The sequence below is a fragment of the Schistocerca cancellata genome, chromosome 7 (assembly GCF_023864275.1).
Source record: "Schistocerca cancellata isolate TAMUIC-IGC-003103 chromosome 7, iqSchCanc2.1, whole genome shotgun sequence".
In the NCBI taxonomy this organism is placed as follows: domain Eukaryota; kingdom Metazoa; phylum Arthropoda; class Insecta; order Orthoptera; family Acrididae; genus Schistocerca; species Schistocerca cancellata.
This window is the reverse complement of record NC_064632.1, coordinates 292,105,050-292,122,221: the sequence shown is the minus strand read 5'-3', so window position 1 is coordinate 292,122,221 and position 17,172 is coordinate 292,105,050. Positions and strand designations below refer to the sequence as shown.

General features: G+C 42.5%; 1 protein-coding gene across 1 annotated transcript in view; it reads right to left on the bottom strand.

Moving 5' to 3' along the window:
* LOC126092476 (inactive dipeptidyl peptidase 10-like) overlaps window positions 1-17,172 on the bottom strand; it is a 623,654-nt gene that overhangs the window by 109,219 nt on the left and 497,263 nt on the right. Inside the window, exons 7-8 of the mRNA XM_049908091.1 lie at window positions 14,540-14,715; window positions 3,718-3,845 (exon numbers count right to left, since the gene is read on the bottom strand). Of these exons, the coding sequence (XP_049764048.1) occupies window positions 3,718-3,845; window positions 14,540-14,715 (304 nt within the window). The remainder of the gene's footprint in view (window positions 1-3,717; window positions 3,846-14,539; window positions 14,716-17,172) is intronic.

Here is a 17,172-nt window from a genome sequence, read left to right as displayed (position 1 = left end):
GTGAAACGTGGACGATAAATAGTTTGGACAAGAAGAGAATAGAAGCTTTCGAAATGTGGTGCTACAGAAGAATGCTGAAGATTAGATGGGTAGATCACATAACTAATTAGGAGATATTGAATAGAATTGGGGAGAAGAGGAGTTTGTGGCACAACCTGACTAGAAGAAGGGATTGGTTGGTAGGACATGTTCTCAGGCATCAAGGGATCACCAATTTAGTATTGGAGGGCAGCGTGGAGGGTAAAAATCGTAGAGGGAGACCAAGAGATGAATACATTAAGCAGATTCAGAAGGATGTAGGTTGCAGTAGGTACTGGGAGATGAAGAAGCTTGCACAGGATAGGGTAGCATGGCGAGCTGCACCAAACCCGTCTCGGGACTGAAGACCAGAACAACAACATCATTAGGATACATGCATTTATGGAACAAAACATTATGAACTCCTGTGTAACGGGCGCTAGTCCTCCTCTGCAACACAATACAGCAACAATTCTGGCGTAGGTTAGACAAGTTTTTGATAGATTTCTTGATGTAAGTAGCACCAGACGTCTACATAAAGGTCGCGCGATTTTCGTAAATTAAGGGTCGGTGGTTTGTGGGAACGTATATAGAACCCAACAGCGTCTCAGATGTGTTCAATAGGGTTCAAATCAGGTGAATATGGTGACCAAAATATTGATGCGAGTTGATTATCGTGATACTCAAACCATTGTAGCACGATTATGACCTTGTGACATGGACAATTATTTTGGTGGAATATGCCATCACTGTCGGGGAAGACATCAAGCACGAAGGGATGTAGGTGGTCGGAAATAATGCGCATAGTCCACAGCTGTTATGGTGCATTCGATTATATCATCAGGTTCAGTGGGAGTTCAGGTGAAAGTCTCGCGGGGCATAATACTGCCCCCACCATCCTGCATCTGTGCGTAGCCGTTCGCCTGGATGGTGGGGTAGCTGACCACGACCTTAGACTTGGTGTAACGAGGAACATGAATCATCCGAACTGGCGACAAGTTTCCATCGCTTCACGGCCCAGTGTTTGCTGTAACGTGCCCACAGCAATCGTTACTGACAATGTCGTTGGGTCAGGGTGATTCAAAACAGCGTTTACAAACTGGCATGTCACATCGGTCATACAACAAGGATCAGCAATCACATAGGAACCGGGGGTCGCAAATGCAACGAGAGGGCGTACAGTCACGAGAGGGTTTTGCGTTTAATTGAGCAGTACATTCTTCCGGATCAACTTGATGGTTGCACGCATCTCGAATTCCTGTGGGAGGTTTTGCGATGTCAGCAGACTGGTGAGGGCACATCTGCACGCAACCTTTCCCGGGCGCTGGATTGGTCGCGGTGGACCAGTCGCATGGCCACCACCATGACTCAATCTGTCACCGATCGACTTTTTTTCCTGTGAGGGTATCTGAAGGGCCTTGTGTATGAAAAATCTGTTTTATTGATGGAGGATCACGTGGGCAGGCTTGTTGCGGCAGCAGAATATCTTCGAGATACACCAGGTATCTTTGAGAGGGTGCGCTGTTCAATGCAGCGTCGATGTCTGGAGTATCTCGATGCATCTAGACAAAACTTTGAGCATATTGAGGCGTAGCGCCGTATAACGATCCTGCCTTGGAGGCGGTTAAGTGGGAAATGTGTCTCAGAGCTGGAGAGTGACAGATGGTGACGCGAGACTGGACGCGCACGTGGTTTATGTATCAGCCGATAGAGGACAATATTGAATAGAGCGCTGTGATTTTAGTTTCGATTGTGCCCACTAGAGTGCACTAAAGTAATAGAATGTTTTTCATAAACTGTTCTAGTATTTTCATAATGTGTTATTATTTCTTTCTGTGTATGTAAAATGTTATAAATGTGTTTTAGCAGTATGAATGATGCGTAAGTGTGGTTTAAGGTTAATATGGAGAGAATTGTTTAACGAGTTATGTAGTGGGATTTAGTGTGGGAACATTTCGAAGTATGGATATGGACAAAGGGGATTTTTGTAGAACAGATTTGTAAAGTAAATTTATGGTAAAGGGAAAGTTATTTCAGATATAAATAACAATAGTAAATAACTTTATGCATAAGCAAAACTGCAGCATATTAGAAAATTACGTTGGTAAAAAGTGCAGTCGTTAGGTTTACTAATTTGCGACTGGTTTTTGATGAAAATCGCGGATTGACGCGGGAGAATGTTGTTTTGCTATTGGCTGTTGAGTAAACTGACCAATGGTAAAGCAATATTCTTCGCGCGCCTTTCTCTGCTGGTAGGGAAGACTTAGAGTATTCCAGAGAAGGGTGGGAGCCTAGCCATGAAACAGTTCGGACGTGTGTAGTAGTAGTTCCGATGGAAATGATAAGTTGCCGGATCTAGCAGTGTTTCATACATCAAAAGTGTGGTAAAGTGACGGCATAATTATTCCGATGGGCGTGTAGAAATTTCGGAATTTTTAAGTGAATTTTGTGAGGAGAAAAGAGATATATTCCGCGTGGCGTATTGAGCAAGTCGGTGGCTAAAAAACTGTGACTGCATTTGGTACAGACAGACTTAATATTTGGCGAGCATTATCGATCTAAAACAATCAATATTTTTGTAGCTATTACGTTTTCGGGAAATGCAACACCATAAACTTACTAACGTGAGTGAAAGGGATTGTGAGTGACTGTGTTAAGACTAGCACGGGCTTGGCAGTGATACTTGTTCACCTAAGTTTCAGAATATACTAATTGAGGACAAAATTTCCAAACTTTCATTTGTGTGGAAACTTTCTCCCGAAACGTAGATTAGTGACTTAAATTGCAGCCTGGTTCACGTCGAAGTACAGTAGGTTTCACTCGGCTTTCCTACTAATGATCTGCTGAGACAATGTTCACAGGTAGGTGCAGGTCCGTCGTAAAGGGTCGGAAAGAACCGCGCCGCCGCAATATCCTGTGGTGGTCGTCCACTAGTGGCGCATGACGAAATAATTGCAACGCCATTTGGTAGCCCCGGATGGCATTTGCGACCCCCGGTTCATATGTGATTACTGATCCTTGTCGTATGTACGATGTGCCGTCTTAGCTTGTAAAGTCTTCTTTTTATTTATTTTTTATCCTGTGGGAACACGTAGGGGTAGCCTGCTGCAGAGTCCCATGTTCGACCATGTGCGCTGAATGGTGTACTCCGAAAAACTTGCGTCTGCATAAGCATTGTGTTCTGTCATTAGATCTGCCACAGATCGCCACCTATCCTGCTGGACAGAGTAGACAGGCCTTCGACCTCTACATTCTGTGATGAGATGTGGACTTCGAACCTTGTTGCTTATTCGGGGTTTCACATTGCTTCATCCACTTTCCATAGATGCTCATGACTATAGCACTCGAATAGCCAATCATCCTTGTCGTTTCCGAGATGCTCGCTGCTAGACGCTGACCAAACAACCTGAACTTTGTCAAAGTCGGCTGTGTCAGAGGATTTACGTTTTGTGGCCTGCATCGTCGCTGGAATGATCCCCCATTAATTTCTGCTACTATTAACACCGGATACGCCACGTGCCAGTAACGCCATCATTCAATCTCGCAGTGGATAGCTGTCACAGTGTTTTGGCTCACCATTGTATTTTGAAGAAAATGTTTTGTAATTTCATCCAAGTAACCGGAATTAGGAAAGCGTCTTCCATTTTACTCGTCACGTCAGCCATAGCATACTGGTTTAATAGTCTGTAATGTACTTACGTAGGTAGTTGGGAAGGTGGCCGCACATTCTTTATGGCAGAAGCAGGCCATATCGTCGATGTCGTGGTCATAGCCGTTTCTTGCAGGTCCACCACTCTCAATGTTACCACCGGATTCCGTGTACCAACCTAAGACATAGAAACTGTGATTACTATCTTAATGTTGAATGAACCACAGATATTCATGCTCCCAAGGGCGTCAAACTAGACTGGTGGATGAGATATGAGGTCATTAGATCTCAGTATGAGTTAGCACATGATCACAAAATTAAATTTGATCGAAAACAGGCATAAATTAAGGGGACACATATGAGAAAATACACATGTACATATAAGCTAATGCACTTTTACTGTCTGAGACATGATTGAACCAAATTTTGCACTTGTTGTCATTATGTTGTTGGCTACAATGTGAATTTTTTCAATTTTTTGCCAAATAATTCGATCAGTACGTTGTTGAATATTTTTAGAATACATACTATCAAATGAGGAAAAGTTTCTCAAAGGTTACTTTACTTATCACTTTCAAAATGTGATAGGTTATTCTTAGTAATTAGATAAGCAAAAGTGTGCACCAGTTTTTAATGTCAGTCTTAGAACTCTCGGAACATTTTTTTAAAAGTTTGTCCGTATAATACATAGCAATTTATACTTCACAAAAATTTAAATAAATTTGACAGTAATGCACTTATAAGAATTTTATACCACAGGAAGTTGTGTTAAGGTGTGTACAAATTCTATAGCAAATTTCACATTTTTACCTGCAATGGTTCAGCAGAAAACATTCCTTATACAACGAAAAATGAAAGTCGCGGAAAAGCAGAAAATAGATTTTATTAGCATTTATGCCAGAAACAAGTATAGAGTGACAATTATTGAACTATACGAAAAAACGTAAATTATTTACAAACTACGGCGTGCACACACTGTATTCAACATGTAAACGTCTCTGCAAATATTCGTATTTAGTTATGACATGTTTGGCATGCGTGCCGCCCTTGGCGATGATGTGGTGCAGCCGGCCGCGGTGGCCATGCGGCTCTATGCGTTTCAGTCCGGAACCGCGTGACTGCTACGGTCGCAGGTTCGAACCCTGCCTCGGGAATGGATGTGTATGATGTCCTTAGGTTAGGTTTAAGTAGTTCTAAGTTCTAGGGGACTGATGACCTCAGATGTTGAGTCCCGTAGTGCTCAGAGCCATTTGAACCATTTGACGTGGTGCAGATGAATAGCGAAATTCTGCATGACTCGCTGAAGTGTCGGAACATCGATGCTGTTTTCAGCTCAGCAATGGTTTTGGGGTTATTGCTGTACACGTTGTATTTGATACAGCTCCACAAAAAGGAGTCGCATGTGTTCAGATCCGGTGAATATGGTAGCTAATAGAGGCCCATACCAGCGGCCTGTGGGTATCCCAGAGCCAGAATGCGGTCCCCAGAGTGCTCTTGCAGAACATCAAACACTCTCCTGCTTCGATGGGGTCGAGCTCCGTCTTGCATGAACCACATCTTGTCAAAATCAGGGTCACTTTGGATAAAGGGGAAGAAATCATCTTCCAAAACCTTCACGTACCGTTCGGTAGTCGCCATACCATCAAGGAATATCGCATCGATTATTCCCTGACCGGACGCTGCATACGACACAGTCAACCGCTGAGGGTGAAGAGACTTCTTGATCGTGAAATACGGATTCTCGGTCCCCCTATTGCGCGAATTTTACTTAGTGACAAACCCATACAAATAAAAGTGGGCTTCGTCGGTAAACCAAAACATAATGCGCACAGTAATTCCCATCATGCCCCACGGCCAACCGTTCAGAAGTCATGGCTGTTTTCTATTTCATACAGTTCAATAATTATCACCCTGTACCTTAATGTTGGCCACAACCATACAGTTGGTATTTTTGGTTTTTATGTAGCTCTTTTCTTCTAGTCTGATCCTTTTGGCGTACCCTGTTGACAAAATCCTTTACTGGAATTTCAAAATTAGCAATACACACACCATCAACCTTCTTCAATAGGTTTTCAGTGAAGCAATCTACATCAAATCCTAATCTCATATGGGTCCTGATTCTTCCACTGGTACCATCAATGAAAACCAGGGAAGCATCATATGAGGAAATTTTGAGAATAGTAGATGAGCAAAATGTTGTCTATGGGCGTCTGCTCTAAATGAGGTTATGAAAGATTTTGTTCTTGTTTTGTGTTCCAACGTGCGTGCATTTCCTTAGTAAATTTTATTTAATCACATCGTAAATGGGCTCAAAGCCTTCTATGCTATACAGGTGTTGGCACAAAATATTAAAATATCGCAAGCAAGGACAGAATCGTGTAGAAAGGGGGACGTGGCACTGCTTATTGGTTCCAACAAGATGGCTTTTATATAACTTGTAGCACGAATTAAAGTTTGAAAATCGGAGATAATATTTCCAATATGCTACAAAACTATATGATAGCAAAAAAATTTCAACATTTTTGACCAATTTTACATGCATCCCCTATTAAATAACATTAAATGAAAGAGAAAGGGCACAGACAAATAAAAAGGATTGGCTGGTTGAACCAACTTTGAATGCCATTCTGTGTGTTACCAATAGCCTCTGTGAAAACGGGGAAGGCAAACAAATATTTTGTAAATGCGTCACATATTGTGCATTCTTTTTCTTGCAGCTTTGTCCCACATCGGCGCAGGGTCGGCATGGTTATTAACGGATTTAGTTTGGTTAATTTAAGGGATGGCCGGATGCTCTTCCTGTTGCCACACTATTACCCTCTGCATATAGTGTTACTCATGCGAAAGTGAGCGAAATGTTTGCGAATCGTGGAACTGAGACGAGACTTGGGTACCAGCACAGTATTCACCTGGTGGGATGTGAGAAACTGCCGAAAAACTACATCCAGGCTCGCCGGCATGCCGTCCCTCGTTAATCCGCCAGGAGGATTCGATTCGGGGCCGGCGTACCTCCCTCTCCTGGAAGTATCACTTTAACATGCACGGCTATCCAGACGGGTGGCCACAAATTGCTCCTCGTCACGTAACATAGACGGGAAGTCCATGGCCAAACTATGGACTACCCTTTCTTGTGCGAACAGCTCACGCTGGTTGGTCGTTTGGCCAGAAAAGTAAGCAGTCAATCAAATGTTCTCTATTTGGAAGTGTGTTAAGTGCACTCTTAGCATATCTCTCCCTTCCAGACCCCTTTGTTCCAAAAACCCTGAGCTTTAACAGCGATAAAACTGATCGCCAGGTAATGCCATTCTGCGTTACTATAAATACTGGGCTACTCTATCTGCTAATTCTTCTTCCCCAATTCCAATATGGCCTGGCATCCAGAAGAATATCACCTGAAGGGCAGTTTCCTTTACGGATGACAGGTTTAGCAATTGTATACACGCACTGGATGGTTAGTAGTACACGCAGGAAATTGGAGGTAATAGGAAATTTTGTGGTTTTAAAGATCGTATGCAGCTCCGCAATATAGATGAATATTTTTGGACACGTATCTTGAGGATATAATTAGGACAAAACAAATGATCAGCCAAGATGGTCCCTCTGAGTAAACGAATAGTTGGAAATCAGCACGGATTCACTGTACCGATATTATATATGATATTAATTCAGATATGTGTTTCGGTGCGCTTGTCATTTTGTACTTCAGGAGGTTGAAAGTAACTTGGGCTCTCTTGAGAATATAGGATGGTAGCCTGAATACAGGATGGTAGCCTGCGCAATGATTGGAATCCGGTCGATATATTGTGCTACAAGATCTTCCTTTGGGAGAATTTAAAATGGTCATTTGGATGCTGTCTCAACCAAGTGTCTGGGGATCGTATCCACCAAAAACCAATATTTTTGAAAAATCATGTTTTGGCACAACTGCAGTATGTAACTTTACTAAAACTATCAGCTCCATTCAAACAACAGACCATCCTTAGATCCTACTTACAGGATATATGTTCAATCATGAAAGAATATTCTGTAATTAATGACACTTTTTATATCTGATGATGATCTGCTGTTTTATCGAAAATGGTAGTTTTAACAATTTCGGCATATCATGATTTTTTTTTTCAAAAGTATTTAAAGGTTGTTTCTGCTTGCCGCATTGCCGTCGGATGGATAGTGGCGGCTTACCAGCCTCAGCACAGAGACTGGTAATGGAACTGCACCGATACGCTTCTGTGGCGAGCCTAGTTTCCTCATCGTGCTGTTAGAGAACATGGTAAGGCTCAGAGTGATCCCTTCAGAGTCACTCTTCTGTTCACGCCTGTGGGACAGCACTTAACACAATTTGGTACGGGAAATAGTAGTGAGAAAAAAAGGGCCGCTTATAGTAGCAGGAATGTCTTTGGAAGCCCTGTTATTGAAGTTGTCCAAGAATATTCGCCTTCCCAGGGACGACCTGACACGTAAGAATCGTTGCTTTAGTAAGGGAACCAGGTGAACAGCCGTCTCTAGAAAGGCAAGTAGTGGAATGATACCTCCGGAGCTCAAACTTCAAGCGGCCAATGAGCTGTCTGGAGTCGAGAATCACGACGAAACGGGGGTTTACCATCAGGTCCACGAAGTATTTCCTACGAAGCCAATGAGGCAAACAGTGCAATATCCACTTGGACGGGTAAGGACCTTTCTGGGTTTCAAAAGAGGTTTTAAGATGGCCTCCATTCACGGTTCAGGGAATTATCCTGTCTTCTAACTGTGATTTCGCAGTATGAGGAAAACTTCTTTTGCTGTTCCTGTAAGGTGCCGCAGTGTGATGCAATGCACTTTATCGTAACGAGCAGCAGACAATACCAAATTCAGCTCTCATACGGAGTAGGAACACTTGTAAAGTGCCTCTCATTTTCGCGCCTCGTTCGTCGACTGGTGCTGGTTGCTATTGAGAATTGCAGCGATTGATTTGCAGTTCCTGGGGGACGGGGATTGTTCGACCTATGTCAACCTACCCTAGACCTCTGGATACGCTACAGATCAGTCTGTCACCACAACCAAGATGTCTGGGTCGAGGGGCCCAATTTCATACACCAGCCCACATTTATTTCACTTTATGTATACAGATGTATTCATCATACTATCGTCTTTGGATCATTTGTGATAACGAGTGCTTTCTTTTCATCATATCCTATTTTTAGTGTTCTTCCTCTAAGCCGAAAACTTAACAAAGGACTCAGAATACGGAATGGGTCACCAAATGTGTGAGTGGCTCGAAGACTTTTTAAGTAATAGAACCACGTACATTGTCCTGGAATGCGAGTGTTCACCAGAAACTAGGGCAACGTCAGGAGTGCCCAGGGAAATGTCTCTGTATACTTAAACGATCTGACGGATAGGGTGAGAAACAATTTGCGACAGTTCGCTGATGATACTATATGGTACGGGGAAGTGTCGTCGTTGGGTGACTGTAGGAAGGTACATGATGACTTGGGCAAAATTTCTGTTTGTGTTGTTATGAATGGCAGCTTGCTCTAAGTATGGAAAAATGTAAGTTAATACAGGTGAGTAGAAAAAACAGTCCGGTAATTTACGAACGCTGTATTATTGGTGTACTGTTTTACACAGTCACAGGCGTAACGTTGCAAAGCGATGGAAAGTGGAACGAGCACGTAAGGTCGGTGGTAGGGAAGGCGAATGGTCGATTTCCGTTTACTGGGAGAATTCTAGGGAACTGTAACTCGTCCATAAAGGAGACCGCATATAGAACACTAGTGCGACCCATTTTTTAGTACTGACGGAGTGTTTGGGCTCTGCATCAAGTCTGATTAAAGGAAGGCGCTGAGGCGTGGCGCCTTGTATGACTCCTGTCTAGAGCCTGTGTTCTAGTTTTCATCTACTAGAGGACAGTAGTGCACAAAGACATTCAAAAACAGGTCAAGAGAATGTTTTTGTGAATTGTTCTGCTTATTTCTTGAAGGCTTTTTTGTTTGTTTTTGTCTGTACAGTTTTGTATATGCTTTAAGTAATGTGAATGATGGGTGAATTTGGTCTAAAGTAAATATGTAGATCATTGTTCTACTGATGAACGCTGTACGAACTAGTGTGAGAAATGAAAATAGTTAATAACGTAAAGTATAAACAAAATATCAGAATGTTAAATATTTATTTCAGGAAAAAGTACAGTTCGAAAGCGTGTTATTTGTTGATTGGTTAGTCATGAAAAGCGCGGACTAACGCGGGAGACTAATGTTTTCCTGTTGTCCATATAGAAAACTGACCAATCAGAACGGAGTATTCTTCGCGCGTCTTTTCTCTTGGAGATATGGAATGCTTACAGCTGTCTTAAGTAGTCGGAGACAGCCTTTGAATGGTACCGTCGTGTGTAGTATGAGCTCCGAAGGAAGTTATAATTTCCCGGTTTTAGTTGTGCTACATGTTTCAAAAGTGTTTTAAAGCCAAGGCATATTTATTCCTGTGTGTTTTTTTGAGTTTTTAAGTAATTTTGTGTATGACAAAAGACAGTAATTCTGCGTGGTATATTGAGCAGATCGGTGACTAAAAACTGGAGTGCATTAGACACCGATAAAGTTAATAGTATGGAGAGCATTTTCATTTAAGAATAATCCGTGCTTAGTACCTGTTCCATAAACTTGTTAACTTGAATAAAAGGGTTGGTGCACAACTGTGTTAAGATTAATACGGGCGCGGCAGTGAAAGTGCACATTATCAAGGTTCAGAATATACCGAAGTTTCTCCAGTATTTCCACCTTTCATTCAAAATTAAGACCTTTTCCCGATGCAGCCTGGTGCGAGTTGCAGTACAGTAGGTTTCTGCTTGGCTTTCCTACCGGTGATCTTCTGCAATGAGTTCACAGGTAACGGACGAAAGGAACCGCGCCGCCGCAACGTCGAAGCAGTTTAGAGGCATACTGCTTTTAGTTTGAACAACAGGCGAGTATATATAGATGCTTCGGGAACTCAAATGGTAATCCCTGGAAGACAGACAACGTTCTTTTCGCGAAATGCTACTGAGAAAATTTAGAGAACCGGCATTTGCGTCTGGCTGCAGAACGGTTCTAGTGCCGCTAACGTACAATTCGCGTAAGGACCACGAAAACAAGATAAGAAAAACTACGGATCGTCTGAGAGCTTATCCCCTCGCTCTGTTTGCGAGTGGAAGAGGAAGGGAAATAACTGTTAGTGGTGCACGGTACCTTATGCAATGCACCACGCGATGGCTTGCGGAGGATGTAGGAGTTGGTTTTAAGGAGTCTGGCAAAATAAGAGGCAAGAAAAAAATGTTTGCGTTATAAACAATCAATCTTACTTCTCCACATAGTTTCCTTTGAGGGACATACAGCTGGTCGAGCGATCCTCCAGCTTTTTCTTACCATCGGAAGAGTAGGTTCTATCAAACTCTGCAATACTCGTTGACTGCAACTATACTTGCTCAGTTGCTGAAAGCTTTTTCCCAACAAACCAAAGTTTCAAGTTAGGGAACAGGGAAAAGTCACTTTGGGCTAATACACTACTGGCCATTAAAATTGCTACAGCACGAAGATGACGTGCTACAGACGCGAAATTTAACCGAGAGGAAGAAGATGCTGTGATATGCAAATGATTAGCTTTTCAGAGCATTCACACAAGGTTGGCGCCGGTGGCGACACCTACAACGTGCTGAAACGACGAAAGTTTCCAACCGATTTCTCATACACAAACAGCAGTTGACCGGCGTTGCCTGGTGAAACGTTGTTGGGATGCCTTGTGTAAGGAGGAGAAATGCGTATCAGCACGTTTCCGAGTTTGATAAAGGTCGGATTGTAGCATATCGCGATTGCGGTTTATCGTATCGCGACATTGCTTCTCGCGTTGGTCGAGATCCAATGACTGTTAGCAGACTATGGAATCGGTGGGTTCAGGAGGGTGATACGGAACGCCGTGCTGGATCCCAACGGCCTCCTATCACTAGCAGTCGAGATGACAGGCATCTTATCCGCATGGCTGTAACGGATCGAGCAGCCACGTCTCGATCCCTGAGTCAACAGATGGGGATGTTTGCAAGACAACAACCCTACATTTCAGCAGGATAATGCACGACCGCATGTTGCAGGTCCTGTACGGGCCTTTCTGGATACAGAAAATGTTCGACTGCTGCCCTGGCCAGCACATTCTCCAGATCTCTCACCAGTTGGAAACATCTGGTCAATGGTGGCCGAGCAACTGGCTTGTCACAATACGCCAGTCACTACTCTTGATGAACTGTGGTATCGTGTTGAAGCTGCATGGGCAGCTGTACCTGTACACGCCATCCAAGCTCTGTTTGACTCAGTGCCCAGGCGTATCAAGGCCGTTATTTTGGACAGAGGTGGTTGTTCTGGGTACTGTTTTCTCAGGATCTATGCACCCAAGTTGCGTGAAAATGTAATACATGTCAGTTCTAGTATAATATATTTGTCCACTGAATACCCGTTTATCATCTGCATTTCTTCTTGGTGTAGCAATTTTAATGGCCAGTAGTGTAGGATGCTTGAGGAACCAATTCATGCACTTTCGCCCTTGTTATCACTGGTGTGTGGGCTGGTGGATTGTCCAGGTGAAAGAGTACTTTTTTGCGTGCCAACCTTCGTCTTTTTTCAGCCAACGCAAGTTTCAGATGACCCAACAATAAAGCATAATAGTGTCCAGTTAGGGTTCTGCCCACTTCCAAGTAACCTGTGAGGAATTTTTCCTTGAGAATCACAAAAAACAGTACCCATCACCTCACCAGCTGACAGAATGGTCTTCTTCGGTGCACTTTCACCAGCCTTTGTCCATTGTTTTGACGGCTGTTTTAACTCAGGTATGTAATGATGGATCCAGGTTTCGTCAAGTTACAAAACGGCCCTAACACTGTATTGAAATGTTGTGCTGGATGCGCTTTTGGTCGACTGTGAGCGACAGCGGCACCTACATCATACACAGCATCCTCATAGCCAATTCTTCGCGTAGGATATTATGCACTCCCTCAGTTGAGGTGACTACAGTCTCAGCAACTCAAGAATTTTTACTCGGCCGTCTTGCGTTGCCACGTCATGGATTTATTCAACCATTTCCTTTGTGTGGTGACCTCAATAGGACGACCGGAGCGCGCTTCGTCTTTGGTGCATGTGGGACCACTTTTAAATTCAGTAGTCCAAAATTAAATGGTTTTCAATGATGGTGGAGAGTCCTCGTAAACTTCATCCAGTTCCGTTTTGATTTATGCGGCATTCCAACTATTCAAATGAAAATGTTTGATAACAGCACGAAACTCGGTTCTCTTCATTTTCAGTTGCAGTCGACACACTGACCAATTAAGAAGGCTGTCACCGATCAACTGTACATTTGTTGTTGTTGTTGTGGTCTTCAGTTCTGAGACTGGTTTGATGCAGCTCTCCATGCTACCCTATCCTGTGCAAGCGTCTTCATCTCCCAGTACTTACTGCAACCTACGTCCTTCTGAATCTGCTTAGTGTATTCATCTCTTGGTCTCCCTCTACGATTTTTACCCTCCACGCTGCCCTCCAATGCTAAATTTGTGATCCCTTGATGCCTCAGAACATGTCCTACCAACCGGTCCCTTCTTCTTGTCAAGTTGTGCCACAAATTCCTCTTCTCCCCAATTCTATTCCATACATCCTCATTAGTTATGTGATCTACCCGTCTTATCTTCAGCATTCTTCTGTAGCACGACATTTCGAAAGCTTCTATTCTCTTCTTGTCCAAACTATTTATCGTCCATGTTTCACTTCCATACATGGCTACACTCCATACAAATACTTTGAGAAACGACTTCCTGACACTTAAATCTATACTCGATGTTAACAAATTTCTCTTCTTCAGAAACGCTTTCCTTGCCATTGCCAGTCTACATTTTATATCCTCTCTACTTCGACCATCATCAGCTATTTTGCTCCCCAAATAGCAAACTCCTTTACTATTTTAAGTGTCTCATTTCCTAATCTAATTCCCTCAGCATCACCCGACTTAATTCTGCTACATTCCATTATCCTCGTTTTGCTTTTGTTGATGTTCATCTTATATCGTCCTTTCAAGACACTGTCCATTCCGTTCAACTGCTCTTCCAAGTCCTTTGCTGTCTCTGACATTATTACAATGTCATCGGCGAACCTCAAAGTTTTTATTTCTTCTCCATGGATTTTAATACCTACTCCGAACTTTTCTTTTGTTTCCTTTACTGCTTGCTCAACATACAGATTGAATAACATCGGGGAGAGGCTACAACCATGTCTCGCTCCCTTGCAACCACTGCTTCCCTTTCATGCCCCTCGACTCTTATAACTGCCATCTGGTTTCTGTACAAATTGTAAATAGCCTTTCGCTCCCTGTGTTTTACCCCTGACACCCTTAGAACTTGAAAGAGAGTATTTCAGTCAACATTGTCAAAAGCTTTCTCTAAGTCTACAAATGCTAGAAACGTAGGTTTGCCTTTCCTTATGCCCTCGGGAAAAATTACGGCTATAGTTTCCCCTTGCTTTACATTTTTGAAATTCTTTATACGATCCTCGGAATAATCAAACTTACCAACCATGAAGGCGAAACAAATATGTTCCATTCTTTCATGCAAATTTACCAGACTCATTTCCTCTTCTCCCCAATTCTATTCAATAGTTCCTCATTAGTTATGTGATCTACCCATCTAATCTTCAGCATTCTTCTGTAGCACCACATTTCGAATGCTTCCATTCTCTTCTTGTCCAAACTATTTATCGTCCTCGTATGTAGATGTATGTGTACACTCCGCTTCTGCCTTATTTATCGAGTCAATAAATCTGGCATGACTTTCTTACTGCCTAGGAAGTAGAGGAACATTTGCTACTAAGACTGTGAATTGAATGATCATTAAAGTACCTTGGGGTACCGCAGGCTCCTGAGCTGCGGGTATTGCGGCCGTTCCACGTGCCCGGTCCCAGAGCCGTACCAGGGGTACCGCAGCTCGCCCACTGAGGAGTCATCGAACGTGGCAAACAGCAGGTAGCGGCCGTCTGGGCTCCACCACAGCGCGGCGCCGCTCTGCAGGATCTCTTCTGCAACGTCAACAGAAACAGTGCACTCTAATGACTTTACTCCGTGTAAAAGAGAGAGGGCTCTTCTTTGTATCCGCACCACATGTGTAAGACGTGTATATTTCTATTGTCTATTGTCAAATCACAATTTATGAAAGATGTTTATATTTTATTAATAGGATTAAGTCATCATCATCATCATCATTATCATTTAAGACTGATTATGCCTTTCAGCGTTCAGTCTAGAGCATAGTCCCCCTGATAAAATTCCTCCATGATCCCCTATTCAGTGCTAATATTGGTGCCTCTTCTGATGTTAAGCCCATTACTTCAAAATCATTCTTAACCGAATCCAGGTACCTTCTCCTTGGTCTGCCCCGACTCCTCCTACCCTCTACTGCTGAACCCATGAGTCTCTTGGGTAACCTTGCTTCTCCCATGCGTGTAACATGACCCCACCATCTAAGCCTGTTCGCCCTGACTGCTACATCTATAGAGTTCATTCCCAGTTTTTCTTTGATTTCCTCAGTGTGGACACCCTCCTGCCATTGTTCTCATCTACTAGTACCTGCAATCATCCTAGCTACCTTCATATCCGTAACCTCAACCTTGTTGATAAGGTAACCTGAATCCACCCAGCTTTGGCTCCCATACAACAAAGTTGGTCGAAAGATTGAACGGTGCACAGATAACTTAGTCTTGGTACTGACTTCCTTCTTGCAGAAGAGGGTAGATCGTAGCTGAGCGCTCACTGCATTAGCTTTGCTACACCTCGCTTCCAGTTCTTTCACTATGTTGCCACCCTGTGAGAATATGCATCCTAAGTACTTGAAACCGTCCACCTGTTCTAACTTTGTTCCTCCTATTTGGCACTCAATCCGTTTATATCTCTTTCCCACTGACATTACTTTCTTTTTGGAGATGCTAATCTTCATACCATAGTCCTTACATTTCTGATCTAGCTCTGAATAATTACTTTGCAAACTTTCAATCGAATCTGTCATCACTACTAAGTCATACGCATATGCAAGACTGCTTATTTTGTGTTCACATATCTTAATCTCACCCAGCCAGTCTATTGTTTTCAACATATGATCCATAAATAATATGAACAACAGTGGAGACAGGTTGCAGCCTTGTCTTACCCCTGAAACTACTCTGAACCATGAACTCAATTTACCGTCAACTCTAACTGCTGCCTGACTATCCATGTAAAGACCTTTAATTGCTTGCAAAAGTTTGCTCAGGATTAAGTAGGAATAATTAATATTTGTCATGTTGGAGATAATTGTGGTTGCAGGGAATGTTTGCACGAAAATATTGTTGGCAAGAGAGACCGCAAATTGATATAATTTTAAAAAGGGCGGGAGAGACCGCGTATGGATACATTTTAAGAAAAGAGCGGGAAAGACCGCGCATTGATACATTTTGTAATGGTAGCAGGGATTGTCTGCACCAGAAAGCATTGTTGGCGGGAGAGACCGCACTTTAGCGTTCGTAGGAAGGCAGTAGTAAGCGAGATGTGAAGCGGGTCGGTAGCAGGTCTGAAGCGATAGGTTGAGAGGAGCGGTGTGCCTGCCAGCCACCAGCTATGATTTACAAGAGATTATAAACAGATGTACAGAGACATCAACTAACTATTATCATAAGAGGAACTAATATTATTGAATTATTTTCTTTGCGAAACTCAAGACTACTGAAGGTATGTTTGCGCAATGCTAGTTGTAAGATTATTGTAAAAAGTAAGTCCCATTTGAACGTTTGTAAAATCATTTCATCACCAACAGTAAATATTTGAAGCGTTTTCAGAATATAATTAATTTTTGCCAGCAATGTTGCATTACTGATTATAATCCATACCAAATACCATCAACGTAAAACTTTGCAAAAATTTTATTGTTGTCAAGAAAAAGTGTAACTATGAATTACGTAACTTCAGTCAAATTAATTAAAGAATAACGTCAGCTTTGCTAATAAAGAATAACGTCAGCTTTGGTAATAAATACAGCCACTTATTATGACAGCCCACCAGCAGTTAATAGAGTATAGTAAACCAGAGTAAGTATATTCATGTCACAGTTCGATGTAGCAGTCAGATGGCGATCCAGTATCAGTAAAAAAAGGTAAGGAACAGTTTTGAGTTATTGCAGATAACGACTGAGGGCCACGACGACGACACATTCTATGTTTCGTCGAAATAATCAGAAAATCACTTTTAATAAGCAGCAATTAAATTTGTATGCGAAGATTGAGAAAGAGAATAAATTTCAAAGGGAAGATTTCATTTGTTATTATTAAGCAAGAGAAAGAAATCCTAAGGGAAGGTTACATAGGTTATTGTAAAAGGGAAGGTTATCATTAACAAAAGAGATATAGAGGAGACGGGAAGGTTTCACATGTAACTATAGTGTTGTCCCAAATAAAAAAAAAACATAGCTGAAAAAAAACAGTAAGAGGAAGGTGGGGCAAATAATAATC